At 35.9% G+C, this 15,272-nt stretch overlaps 1 protein-coding gene across 1 annotated transcript in view; it reads left to right on the forward strand.

The window, feature by feature from the left end:
* Positions 1-15,272, forward strand: part of LIPK (lipase family member K) — a 49,958-nt gene that overhangs the window by 9,627 nt on the left and 25,059 nt on the right. The window contains exons 2-3 of the mRNA XM_053585107.1: positions 12,531-12,646; positions 14,584-14,701. Coding sequence (XP_053441082.1) covers positions 12,542-12,646; positions 14,584-14,701 — 223 coding nt within the window. The 5' untranslated portion in view covers positions 12,531-12,541. The remainder of the gene's footprint in view (positions 1-12,530; positions 12,647-14,583; positions 14,702-15,272) is intronic.

Consider the following 15,272-nt stretch of genomic DNA (forward strand, 5'->3'; position numbering starts at 1 on the left):
CAGGTATTAGTCATAGAGTTTGATGAGTCTTGGCAATTATCCCAATGTAGATTACTACCCTAGAAAGTTCTCGTACCTTTATAGTCAACCCCCAAATCAAGCAAACACTAGAGCAAACACTATGCTTCCCATTTTGTCTGTTCTTAACTTCACAGAAACGGATTGTATAGTTTCTGTGAAGAAACTATACAATGTATAGTTGCATTCTCTGGGTCTGCCTTCTTTTGTAGAAGAATGTATAGTTGCATTCTCTGGGTCTGCCTTCTTTTGTTCACGTAATGTATATGAGGCTCATCTATGCTATTGAATGGTGTCAATGAGTAGCAGTGTTCCATTGCATAAATGTAACTCAATGCATGCATTCTACTATTGATAAACATTTGGATTATTTCCAATAATTGCTGTTATGAATAAAGCTTCAGTGATTAATCTTACTAACAAGCCTTTATGGACCAATATTTTATTCTGAGCAACTACTTAAACAGGAATTACTATCTTACAGGGTTTTAAGAGACTGTCAGAGATTTTGATAATCGTGGTAATCCTGTAAACTATAAACCTATATCCCACCAGAGATATTGATGAGGGGTCCAGTAGCTCCTCATCTTCTCCAGCAGTTGGTGGGATTGGTCTTTTTAACATCAGCCAATCTAGTGGGTATGCCATAGTATCTCATTAGGATTTAAATATGCATTTTTTTAATAACAGAAATGTTAACCACCTTTTCATATGTTTATTGGCTCTTTATATATTCTCTTTTGTGAAGTGTCTAAGTATTTTGCCCCTTTTTTAAATTAACAGGGTTTTTTTGTTTGGTTTTTTATGGAGTTCTTGAAATTTCTTAGCATTATCTATCAGTTATCTATTACAAATATTTTCTTTGTTTTTGTGAATTTCATTTTTAAAATAGTGTTTATATATTTAAAGTGAATGGCATAATGTTTTGATATACATATATATAGTGAAATGGTTACTATAGTTAAGCAAATTAACACATCCATAGCTATATAGTTACCCTTACATGATATGTGTGGCCAGAGCACTTGAGATCTACTGCTTTAGTCAAATCCCTAACACAATATTATTAACTATAGTCCTGTTGTTGTACATTAGATTTTTTTTTCTTTTTTTTTTGAGACAGAGTCTCACTTTGTCGCCCTGGGTAAAGTGCTGTGGCGACATAGCTCATAGCAACTCAAACTGCTGGACTCAAGCAAATCACTTGCCTCAGATTCCCAGGTACCTGGGACTATAGGCAGGTGCCCCAACGCCTAGCTATTTTTTAGACATGAAGACTTGTTCTTCCTCAAGCTGGTCTTGAACTGGTGAGCTCAGGCAATCCCCAGCCTCCCAGAATGCTAGGATTACAGATGTGATCCACTGCACCCAGCCCGCTTTTTGATTGTCTTAAGTGTTTTTGATGATCAAAATTTTTTTATTTTAATAGTTTTATCATTTTATTCCTTTGTGGTTAGTTGTCTATACCAAATTTATAAAAAGAGCAATCTTTGTTTTCTTTTAAGAGCCTTTAGCTTTTACTTTTAGATTTGCAATGTGCCTCAAGTATATTTTTGTATCTTGTTTGAGACACGTATTTTTCAAAAAAAAATGTTACTTGTTTTAAAAAAGTTACTTTGTTCAAATTTGATATTTAATTGTTCCAGCAGAAATAATTGTTGAAAAGGCTTTCCTCCTTGAAATACTCTGAAGCCCATGTCAAAAATTATTAGATTAATATAATTTGATTTATTTCTGTATGCTACCCTTTACACAAATCTTTTTCAATCTTTTTGCCAATTCCACATTGTTTTAATTACAGCAGCTGTTATAATAAATCTCAAAATCATGTAATGTCATTAGTCTTTTTTAAGAATGTTTCCAGGGATGTCCAATCTGAAGCCAGCAGGCTGTATGCTGATTATGTGAGGACTGTTTTTGGCTTATCTATGGTGTCTGATATAAAAAGTGTACATGAAGTTTTTTTGTTTTTTTTTTTGCTTTTTTTAGTGTTTGTGTATTTAGTCTGCAGCCCGAAACAACTCTTACTCTTCTAATGTGTAGCAGAGAACAAAATAACTGGACTATATTAGGTCTTTATAGTTCTACATAAATTTTGTATGCAGTATGTCAGGTTTAAAAAAAAAAAACCCTAGGATTTTCAGTATAATTTAATCAATCGGTAGTTCAGTTGATTAAATTGAGTAGAAATAATAGCTTAACAACATGGAGTCTTGATGTAAAAGTCATGTCTCTCCATATATTTAGCTTACTTGATATTTTATAATTTTCAATATGAAAATCTGGCAGATCTTCTGTTCTGTTTATTTCTTACTATTTTGTTTTTTATTCTATTTAACTAATTTAAAAATACAATTTTGAGGCAGTTTTTGATAGCATAACAAATGTAGTGTAATGACAACCCTGAACTCTTATCAGTTAAAATCATATTTTTGCCTCTTTTTTATATAGATAAGAATCTTTAGGAATATTTTTAGCTAAAAAAGCTAAAACCAGCAACAACAGCAACAATTTGGTAACAAAGGAAGTAAGCTTCATTTACCTAATTACCATTCACACATGTATTCAGCAAATCCAGATTGTGGACCTACCATAATGTAGACCCAAATTTACATGTTAATGGCCTAACTTCCTATACATAGTGAACAGATTAGGTATTGTCAGTAAATAAATAAATGCGGTACTTCCTCACACATCTTTATAGCAAATGTACCGTGATTATTCCAGTGTTTTTATTATTCCAGGCTCCATACTGTGAGTCACCTGAACCAAAGTTTCTTTTCCATTTCCTCATTAATACACAGCACCAGCTCAGTCTAATTACAGCTCTTTGTAGGGATTTATCCATGCTGATGTAACTGTGCTGTTTCCATTTACTTTTCTGTTTATTTTCCTCAGAGAGCACGGTCCTATTTAGAAGCCCTTTAAAGTCACAGTGGTGATGTGAGTCTTACTGCTACACAGGGAAGAATTGAGAGAGAGAGAGAGAGAGACTGACAGTCAGACAGAGAACCTCTGAGATGGTGCCCTGCATTGATCAGTAATTTCTTGTTCTTTGGAATGAAGAATTTTATCCTGTTTTTCTTCAGAGGCCAAAAACAAGGAAGCTGAAAAGGTGATCAACTTCTTTTGAATAAGATTTTCAACCCATAATTCTTTATACTCGTTTTATATTACTGGAAAGTCCATACCGGTAGTCATTGACAGAAATGAAATGATACCTAAAACCCTTTACCAACACACACTAGAAGCAGTAAACGGTGGTGATTGTATCCGTAGACTCTTGGATCAAACCAACTAGCTAACAAATCTCAGTACAGCAATTACTGGCTATGTGAATTTAGCTAACTTATTAATCTTTTCTGTGCATTAGTTTCACTTCTGCGCTCCCATTTTTTTGTTACTTTCTTTTTTCTTTTTCACTTTATTTAACAGCACTTCCAGTATCATGCTGAATAGAAGTGATGAGATAGACATGCTTTCTTTTGTCCCCTTAAGGTGAAAGGACTCAATATATGATCATTAATTTCCATTCTGTTTGATTTCCCTTCTATTTGGATGGAATTTTTTACTATGGAGAGGTGTTAAGTTTTTCAAATTTTAAGATGAATCATTTTGATTTGCTTATTTCCATAATTTCCATATTATTTTAATAACTTTGACTCCAATTTATCCATCAGAACATTAAGAATAGTTTATAAAGGGGGTTGTATACCAACAGCTTCAGGGACACAGGAACGACTTCACCCTTACAGCTCAGTAAAATTGTTGGTTAGTGTAATAACCATTTCTTTTTTTTTTTTTTTTTTTTTTAATTTTTTTTTTTTTTTGTAGAGACAGAGTCTCACTTTATGGCCCTCGGTAGAGTGCCGTGGCCTCACACAGCTCACAGCAACCTCCAACTCCTGGGCTTAAGCGATTCTCTTGCCTCAGCCTCCCAAGTAGCTGGGACTACAGGCGCCCGCCACAACGCCCGGCTAATAACCATTTCTTTATGTTTGATAGGATATTCACCAATGAAACCATTTGGGCCTGAGATTTTTGTTCATGTACATAGAAATATTTATGAAGAAATGCAACTTTTAAAGTAGACATAAATCTACTGATTTATTTCTTTTCAAAATGGCTTTTAAAGCTGTGTTTTTAAGGAATCCATCTAATCTATCAAATTTGTCATAGTTTTTAAAATATTCCTTTTTATTATTTTGTTGGTTGTATTATCAATAAGGATATTCATTCTTTCATTTCTAATATTGTTATACTTTATAGTATAGTATAATTATTTTCTTCTTAACTTTTTGCCAGTGTTGATCACTTTTATTAATTTTTTCAAAAGGCCTACTTTTGACTTTATTATTTTTTCTAATATTCTGTTATTTTGTTGATTTTTTTCCTCATGTTCTTCTTACTCCTCTCATCCTACTTACTTTGGCCTTAATTTGATTTTCTTTTTCTATCTTATCAAGATAGAAGCTCGGATCATTGATTATAAACTTTTCTTTTTCCTAGTATAAGCAGATAATATAGCTAAATTTTATTCTAAGCACTACTTGGGCTATATCCCAAATTTTGATATGTAATATTTTTAATATTATGTAGTTGCATATATTTGCTAATTTCTCTTTACATTGTTTCAATTTTTGTAGGTTCTTTAGATGTAGTCTGAAAATGTCAGTTATAACAACTTGGTTGATAGTGTTGTTCAGAGTTTCTATATTCTTAACAATTTCTGGCCACCACTTCTGTCAATTAATAAAAAGGAGAAGTTGAAATCTCCAACTATGGAACAGAATTCCCTTCAGTCCTTCAGTTTTTTCTTTGCGTATTCTAAAATTCCATTATTAGGTGCCTACACATTTGTGGTTGTTTTTGTCTTCCTGATGAATTGACTTTTATCTTCCAGATGAATGAACATTGTGAAATATCCCTCTTTATCTCTGATAATGCTCTTTGCTTTAAAGCCTACTATAATATGCCCATGTAAATATGCCAGCTTTCTTATGCTTGCTGTTTACAGTATAGACTTCTTTTTTCTTTTACATTTTCTTTATATTTAAGGTATATCTTTTATTGAAAGCCAATGGTAAGGCCTTGCTTTTTTATATATATAGTCAGTCAATTTTTGCTTTTTAATTAGAGTATTTTGTGCATTAGCATTTAATATAATCTTTGATATAATTGGATTTGTTTGCCATCTTGATCTCTTGTTGTTTGTTTTCCACTTGTCTGTTCATTTGTTCTTTCTCTCTTTTCCTCCTTCCTTTCCTTTTTTCCTTCTTTTTTCTTCTTTTTTTCTCCCTGTATTTCTTTCCTCTATTGCTCCTTTTATGTCTTTTAGAATAATCAAATATTTTTTACCATTCTATCTGGATTCCTTTTCAAATATGCCTACCTCAGGATTATAATATTGTACCCTGTTGTCCAAAGCCTGAAAATAATTTACTTGTATATTTTATCATTGAGAGAGCGAGTCTTATAATGAGTTACCCCACAATAGTTAAAAGTAGAAGTTTTTCATCATGGTTTCTCAAATAGATATTTAACATGATGAGATGGTTTTATAAAAATTAAACTGTCAGCAACATACATAATGATTTGAATCATAAAGACCAGACAATGAAAGACTAGCCAGGAACCCAGTATCATGTTACAGTGCTAGGGATGAGATGCTGGACTGAAAAGGCAGTGATAAGAACTGAAAACATTTTTTTAAGGAATGACACAGACAAGAGAAAATTTGAGCATAATTTTGAAAAAAAGCTTGCAGAAATTTACAAGAAGAACATCAATATTTAACAATTGATTGGTGATAGAGTTTGAGGAAATCAGAGAATATAAGAAAATTTCTATCTCCAATTTTTAAAGATTATGGGCAAGAGTATAGAATTGAGAAGATAAAAAAGAAGTTACAATTAATGACAATTAAGGTCATGGGGGGGAAGGAAAAGCAGAGAGAGGGAAGGAGGGAGAGGGGTGAGGCCTTGGTGTGTGCCACACCTTCTGGGGGCAAGATATGACTGCAAGAGGGACTTTACCTAACAAATGCAATTAGTGTAACCCGGCTTATTGTACCCTCAATGAATCCCCAACAATAAAAAAAAAAGAAGCTGGGAAAGAAAAAGAGGATTTAACTTGGGGTCACATAAGATTAAAGATTTGAAAAAGAAATCAAAGTGGCTATGTTGAAGGTTCAGAGGAATATGGAATTAGAGCTCAGATGACTGGTCAGGGTAGAATGAATAGGTTTAGATTTTTCAGATTTTGTTTTCTCACCTAAAGAATGCATGGGAGCATGTGACCAGTGAGAAACCCCTAGAGAATGAGTACGGGGAAAAGAAAGAGTGACCCATGGACAGAATATATGATGCTGTTAGATCAAGGAGAAAGGGGAGGGAGACCAGTGGATATAGCCAGGGAATGGCGTCCTGGGCACCAGAACCGCAGAGGTAATGAAGGGAATGAGTGACCAGGAGATAGCTAGAGAGATCCCACATCTTACATAGTGGGATTTGTCTCATTTTTCATCCACTTTATTTGAATAGTAAACAGGAGGACAAGCTCTTAAGGCCTCTGCTAAGTACCTACTTATGAATAGCAGATTCCTTTGGAATGTCTCTCTGTTCCTTTCTACATATTTTCATTCAAGGGATGTCAAAGGAAAGGTGGGACTTGGTCTTTAATTCCATTTGAATGAATTTAGCAACACAGCAGAAGGCATGCATTCACCTTCTACTCCTGGGTCTTTCAGAAGGAAGATGCACGCTGCCTTATGTCCCTGGATTTTACAATTATTTATGATTTAGATATGCTGTCTTTAACATTAGCTCTTTGGAATCTTGCAACAACCTTATAAGGCAACAACACGGGACACGTATTTTTAGCCTACAGGTGTTGTCCAAGATAGAAAAAGACAAGCCCACACTCCCGGTCCTCCCTCTCTCTACTCTTGCTCTGGAGTTCTTTCATTAACCCCAGAAACTCTCTTAATTCTGCACTGCGACAGAGAAGAGGATAATAAACGTCTCTTCCTCTGTGCATAGTTTTGGAGATAAGGTATTTTAATACAGTTTTTTCTTTTTAAAAAATATGTATACTTTTTTTGAACCTTCTGTATACATGAATTTTTTTTTTTTTTTTTTTGAGACAGAGTCTTACTCTGTCTCCCTGGGTAGAGTGGCATGGCATCATAGCTCTTACAGCAACCTCAAATTCTTGGACTTGAGCAATTCTCTTGCCTCAGCTTCCCAAGTAGCTGGGACTACAGGTGCCCACACAACATCTGGCTAATTTTTCTATTTTTAGTAGAGACGGTCTCACTCTTGGTCAGAGTGGTCTTGAACTCCTGAGCTCAAGCAATCTACCCACCTCAGGCTCCCAGAGTGCTAGGATTACAGGCGTGAGCCACCACACCCGGCCTCTGTATATATAATCTTCATCCCAATTGTCATATATTCCTTGGGCTATGAGAATGTCATACATTTTGCTTACATTTTATTGTGCATGTTCGTATCAGCTTTGTCTTATGTCTTTTATTTGGTTTCCAGGTAACCTGCATATACAGAATATTTCCTATGATCACACAACTATCCTCTAGCCTAGGTGACAGAGCAAAGTTCTGTCTCTAAAAAAGCAAAATAAAATAAAATTAGAAAACAGAAATTCTTGGTTGCTGTTAAATAATGCTATTTGAGAAGTGGTGCTGGCACAAACTATGCTGTCATTTTTACAAATTAATTGAAAGAATTGTGCCGTATTTGGTATGACTGAGGCTAGAGACACAAAAGATAACAAAGTTATAAATGCAGGCAAAGTACAAAATGTGATCTTGCCTTTAAGAAGCTTATTTATGGAATAGTTGCTGAAGCGAGACACACACATCTGAAACAATCACTCAACAGAAGATGTGTTACAACAATAGCTACCATTTATAGACAACCAAGTATTGTTAGATGTTTTATTGACATTATTCATCATCTTATTTATCACATCAGTTTTTTGTCATCTTACACTAACCCTACAAGTAGGTGTTATTATCCCCAGGATACAGATAAAGACACTAAGTTTCCAGGAAGTTAAACTGCCTAACAAGAGTCTCACGACTAATAATACTAACAGTGACGGCCACGACTTAGGAAGTACCTACAATGTGCCGCTGCAGCGGGAGTATAGTGACGGATTTGAGACACAGGAGCTGCGACTGGCGGCCGGTCCTGCTCTCACGTTGAAGATCTGAGGGCTGCATCCTCATGGCCGTCATACCCTCTGAAGGAAAGAGCCAGAATTTTAACTCAGAATTTTTCACCAAGTATTCAGAGAGTCATCATTAGCTTTGTTTGGCCATTAAGCAAAATGAGATTCATCAAGAGTCATATGTAGAAACTGACCCTATGTGTTTTTCAAGCCAAAGCATGTGTGGAGCTCCCTGTAGAATCCTTGTACCTGCATATTCTGGCCAATTCTCATGTCCATTCCAAATGTAGTGAAGAATTAGGGTGTGGATTAGCTAAGAATGCTGGTTAAGTGCCTGCTTGATGAGCCTGACAATTCTTACTATGGGACAGTGGAGAAAAGCGGAATGAAGGCCTCTACAATATTACTTATCTGAGGCTTTTGTTGACAGATTGTTATCCCTGAATTCATCAACAATGTATCTGTCAGTGGCAAAGGCATTACTTACGAGAACTGCCTACATGCGTTCGATGTAAAATTAAACCCAATGTGAAACCAAAATGCATCAAGGCAATATTCTCTTAAAGGTCTTGTATTTCCCACTGGCTACAGTAGCTATGGAGAAAATCAAAGCAACTATGAGAGAAGGGAAGTTTTTGAGCAACAGAAGAGAATGTTACAAGTGGTGACATTCCTGATATTATCTTTTTCCAACCAAATTAAGGTAACTCTAACAGCTTTCTCCACAGTCATTGAGGGAATTGGCCTGAAGAAACTTTTGAAAGATCAATTTTTGATTTTTGGTTATTTTCATATTTGGCCGTCCTTTTATCTATATTGAATAGATGAAAATAAATCTTAGAGCAGTATTTCTTCACTGCATTCTTTGGAAATTTTCAGTCACAGTATGCTTAATGGATGTTATTCGAACATTAAAATTCTAAAGACAAATAAGACTACTGAAAAGTAGATTAAACAAAGTTAAACAGAGTTTTGATTGCAGGACTATCTTGAGTCTTAATTTTGATTAAGTTAAGATTCTCCAAATAAGTTACATTTATAGCATTTATATATTCATGTGTATATGAAGTCTATGACTCTCCAAGCAAGTTATACGTATAACATACACACACACACATAGTCCATGACTCTCCAAGAAAGCCGTATAATAATACACACACACACAGTTTAACATATATGGTGTGAGCTACCATATTCAGTCATTCTCATCTTTAAAGACTGAGAATTTCCTGGAATTAATGTCTGCTCTTTTCTTGGTCCAATATCCTTAAATGCATTAGGGCAATCCAGCGTAATGTCAATGTGGGACACAGGGGCAGGCAATATTCATCGGGGAGCTGACATGGAAACAGGTCAAAGAAATAAAAGAACTCTTGGAGGATCATTAAGACAGGTCCCCAAATCAGTCAGACTTATAACTTAACAATTATAGTTAATAGCATGAGTGTTGAATAAGGAAAACCAGGTGAGCACATCCCCATGAGAAGTTCCTGAAGACAGCCTGTTTGGATTGGACTTGCCACTCCTTATGAAGTGGAACACGTAGAGACAGACTGCTCTTGTCTGGGTGTGTCTCCCTTATAAATCCAGATTCGTAACACAGGGAAATGAAACAAAGGCAGTTAATGAGCTCTATATCATGACTGCAAAAGGCAACCTGTCATGACTAGTACATTCTCGTGCCCTCTCTTGGGGCTAGACTCCAGCTCTTCCAATAAGCAGCACTGTGATGGCTACGTAGCTCTCTTCCCTGCACCATTCCAGGGCCCACAGCCTCTCGGGCTTGGCCATTTCACAAGAGCTGAGTCTGCTCCAATGCAGAAGCCTCAGTCTCACCTACCAGTAATTGTGGCTCGGAAGCCTCAAAATGCCAATCACTCAGCAGAAACTGGAGCATGTAAACTGTCATAAAAAAGACAACCAATTATTATTTTTTTTATTTCCCTATTACGGTGCCATGAGATACAGTCCTGGATTAAGAACATAGTACACTCTCCAAGCTTACGTTCAGAGAGGAAACATGAGGCAGGATGAAATGAAACCAGTGCAGAAAGATATGCTACAAAATAATGAGTCACTTTGGAGTAGTCATTAAGATTAAATAATGTGTTCATTTACTCTTTCATCCATTCATTTATCTGACAAACATTTATAACAACCTCCATGGTAGGCCTGGGAGAGAGAAATGAGAATTAAACAGTTTCTCTCTTTAAGGAGTTAAGTCTAGCTGTTTTCAAACTTTGGAATGCATATGAGCCACTTGTAATGATGGCTTAAAATGCAAATCCCTAAACTATTCCCTTCCCACCCCCAATAGATTCTCATTCTTTGGGGGTTGGGCCAAGGTGAAGTCTAGGAGTCTTCATTGTTTTTTATGGTAATTGTGATGTTGTGGTCTATGTACCATACTTAGAAAAACAGTGTTTAGGCGCATAGCTGGCAGAGGGCCCTAGTAAATTGAGTCTGAATGGAGGGAGTGGAAAAGCATAAGACTTCCCAGCATCTCCTCTAGAGTCAGCCAACCTGAGTTCCAGATTCTGCTTCCATGACTCTGTTTGACTCTGGAGAAATTACTTGACCTCTGTACATCTCACTTTTATCTTAAATAAAACAAGGATAATACTTTCTGTCCCTTGGAATTATTTTGAGAATCAAATGAGGTAATACATATCTGACACATAACTTTGTATAATAGGTGCTCCATACTTAGTCAGGGTAGTAATAATTATTATTTGTTTATGGCATTACTATTGCTGCTGTGTAATCCACCAAAATCAACCGATATTAATCTATATTAATTTTTTAAAAATATTACATTAATAAAAACTTATATATTTGATATATATAGTTCATATAGTATTAATTACATTTATGTAAACTAACATATATAGCCCATGGAAATAGTGACTTTGACAAAAGCCAAGGGAGCAATTCATGAAACTTTCTATAAACAGAATATGAAGGCATTGTGTGAAAAGTCCTTCCACTCACTCAGGGATGAGACTTAGCATTTCTCACATATTGGGAAAAAAGTGGTACTGATTAGCAGATAGAGGATGTTTTCTAACAAAAGTTGAAGATCTACATTGTATAAAGGCAGTAGTAAACGGGGGCTCTTCTGCAAAATTCTCCCATGAGTTATTTTTGCGAACTTAGTGTTTATTTTCTTAGTGTTTGGTTTTTTTTTTTTTTTTTTTTGTAGAGACATAGTCTCACTGTACCGCCCTCAGGTAGAGTGCCGTGGCGTCACACGGCTCACAGCAACCTCTAACTCTTGGGCTTACACGATTCTCTTGCCTCAGCCTCCTGAGCAGCTGGGACTACAGGCGCCCGCCACAACGCCCGGCTATTTTTTTTGTTGCAGTTTGGCCGGGGCTGGGTTTGAACCCGCCACCCTCGGCATATGGGGCCGGCGCCCTGCTCACTGAGCCACAGGCGCCGCCCCAGTGTTTGTTTTTAAACTTAAGTGGTTTCTAAGACAAATGGGGAATACTCATAATCTTTCTCCCCCCTAATATTCACAATTTTTAAAAAATTTTCTATTCAAGTAGTAACTTCCTTCTCATAATAAGGTAATCCTATATAGAGAACATTTAGAAAGTATGAAAAGCACTTTAAATGAGAAAATAATCATCAACTATTTGATGACTAAATACTATTATTCTTTCTCTTTCATAATTTATTTCACTAATCTCTTATTTTCAGAAAATGTACATAATTAAATATATCATAAGGAATATTTTACATATGGTGCTTACATATATATGTATGTATATACATATGTAATTTTTAGATGGATTCCTAAAAATAAAATTACTGAGTAAGGGATATAAATAATTTTTAAATTTTTCAAGGCTTGTTGCTAACAAATTTGCTTCTATAAAGATTTTGACAATGCTCACCCTGACCATCCGTAAAAAGTACTGATTTATCTGATAACTAGAGATATTAAATGTGCTTTGATTAGTATATTGGCTATGATGTTTCTTTTTCTACAAATTATATATTCTTTTCTTTTGTCTATTATCTATTGGAAACTCTATGAACTCTTTTCTCTTCCTTCATTTGTTCCTTCATTCCTTCCTCTGTTGGTTCCTTTCTTTATTTTCTTTGTTCCTTCCCTATTTTCTTTTCTTACCAAAATAATCGTTTCAGAGTTTTCACAGAATGAGTCTTAGATAATTCAATATATTATTTGTTAAAGCACAGCCTAGAAGTATATTTCTTCTCTCTCTCACAGTCGTGTTATAAAAAGATTACACCAAATTTCACCTTGTAGAATTTCTCTTTGATGACAAATATATTAACCTTTATTTTCCCAGGTAGATCCCAAATGTGGCAGCTTTTACCAGCAGCAATTTGGATGCTTCTTCTTGGATCTATATGTGGTTATGATAAGAAAAGAAGCACCATAAATCCTGAAGCTAATATGAATATTGTAAGTCATTCATTCAGAAAAAAAACATCAGATCAGGAATTATTAATTTTTCATAATTTTATATTCAATTGACATACCTGCCTAATTTTCAACCATTCCTCCAGTGACTAAATCTGTGCTTCCTCCCCTGTTCTTTGTTATGGCCAACTAATTCAAGATTTGAAAGATCTAACCCAAATGGGAGCAGCAATAGTCTATTTCTGGGTGGTCTGAGCTACCATCTAATAGTGGCTTTCTGAAGAGAAGTTTCATGAGTTAATACTGATGATCTTCATAGAGTATCCTTGAGCTCTGCCTGAGGCTTTTAGTAGAGAGGTTTCCTTGATTTCGTGAGCTATAGCAGTATACTTTTTTTTGGTTTAGTAAGTCAGAGTTGGTTTCTGTTGCTTATAACCAAAAAGTACCCTAATGTGGAAATTCATACCAGAAGTGGAATAGAATAGTGCTGGGCAGGAAAAAAAAAAAAAAAGGCAGGTGACAAATGTCCACTATGGGCTTCATTCCCGTGGACTAGGTGTTACCCCTGTCTTCTCTCCCAGCCAAGCTTGTAGTAGAATCCGGAGAGGCATGAAAATACCAAAGATTTTTTATTAGTGTATTTTCTTATTCCTCTCTCCAGAGTATTCAGTAAGTACCCTAATCCTCTACCACAGTCCGTAAATACCTGTCCTCAAATCCAAATTTCCTTTTCCTTGTAATATTCACACACATTCTTTCCCTCTCTGGCATGAGTGATTTTTGACTTTTAATCTTTCTAATAATGTTAATCAAATTAAACATCTATAGAGCATTTATATTATGATAGGCACTGTTCTAGATATATCACATATCCTCACAACTTATTTATGAGCTGATACTATTACTACCTCCGATAGTACAATAAGGCATGGTAACTTGCCCAGAGTTACAGAGTTAATTAAGAGGAAGAGTGATACTTCAATGCCATCAGTCCGTCTGCAGGGTCTGGGCTCTCAGCCACTGCTCTGGGTGGGTAGCCTCGTAATGTATACAGGCGTCTCTCTGTCTGACATGGGCACAAGCATAACCTTGTGAAAAGGCACAGGCTTTGGAGTTTTGGTATTAATCTTGTCTTTATTTCTCCCTAGTGTATAATCCTGGAGAAATTATTCTTCCTGAAGTTAGTTTTCTCAACTATATAATGGTACAAGTCTATCTCAAAGGCCATTTGTTAATGAGGCAAGCGATGCAAACCCCTGTGTGGAAGATTACCAGTAAACACAAGTTCCCCGCTTTCTCGTATCTGTTAGTGAGGACCTACTGTTGACCACTGTAGACTCATGCTCTGTGCTTTTCACCTTTCTCCCTGAGCAAGGGGCTGAAAGGACTAGGTCAATAAGCTCCCTTGAACTTTGGTTTTCAGTTCAATTCAGCTACTGGGAATCTTGAGCAGGAGATAAGAAGGAAAGGGGAAAGTGAGGCCAAGTGTTTCATTGTCCTCCCTCCTTCACTGTGAGGTCAGCTTAGACCGGCTGTCCCCGTCAGGGTGTCCTATTTTGCTTGACGGTCGCAGGATCCTTGTAAGGGCTTCCTCCCATCATCTTTCAGGTCTAAGGTTGGTAACAGTTTACTCGTGAGTCATAGGGCACAATCCCCTGTGGTTTCCCTCATTAGATGACTGTGTAATTTTTTGTCAAAACATTTTGAGAGTGAATGAGGGTACTAAAACCAGGCCAACAGGCATAACCAGGAACTGTCCTGAGCAAGCCGGGGTGCAGGGTTGCCCCACCCTGCCTTACCAACGCCTTTGTATGCAAACCTTCTAGAAATTCTCCCCAAATTATCCTTATAGTTCCTACCACGTGCTGTCCCAACATATATGCTGATGAACAATAGATTGTAATTTAAAGTACTGTGTATGTATGACTATTATGAGATTACAATATGAAGGTATATATTTTCTCTTCCTCTTTTTTTAGAGCCAGATTATTTCTTACTGGGGTTATCCTCATGAAGAGTATGATGTTGTGACAAAAGATGGTTATATCCTTGGAATTTATAGAATTCCTCATGGAAAAGGATACCCCCCCAAAACAGGTATGACTTATTTTGTTATGAAAGGAAAAATACCTAAAGCAGAGAGGCTTAGATGTCCTGGGTGAAGCAGGGCAGCTTTTGTTCTGAAATAGGTTGTGCTTCCTTTCATTGGAAGAGGAAAATCACATCTCCCACCTCTTTGTTTAATTTTGTTTTTCTTTCTCTTTTTAATTATTATGAGTCCATAACAGTTCTATATCTTTATAGGGTACATGTGATGTTTTGATAAAGGCATACAATGTGAATTAATCAAATCAGACTAATTGGGGTATCCATCACCTCAGGCATTTGTCCTTTCTTTGCCTCAAGAATATTCCAATTCCACTCCTTTATTTTAAAGTATATCCTAACTTACTGTTGATTATACTCACTTTGTTGTATCATCAAACACTGTTCATCCTAACTGTCTAATTATATTTTTGTGCCCACTAATCCATTCCTTCTAGATTTTCCAATTTATTGCCATATAGTGGTTCATGGTCTCTAATGATCCTTCGTATTTCTGCACTATCAGTTGTAATGTCTCCTTTTGCAACTCTGATTTTATTTATTTGGGTCTTCTTCTTTTTTT

Source organism: Nycticebus coucang, chromosome 3 (genome assembly GCF_027406575.1).
Source record: "Nycticebus coucang isolate mNycCou1 chromosome 3, mNycCou1.pri, whole genome shotgun sequence".
Taxonomy (NCBI): domain Eukaryota; kingdom Metazoa; phylum Chordata; class Mammalia; order Primates; family Lorisidae; genus Nycticebus; species Nycticebus coucang.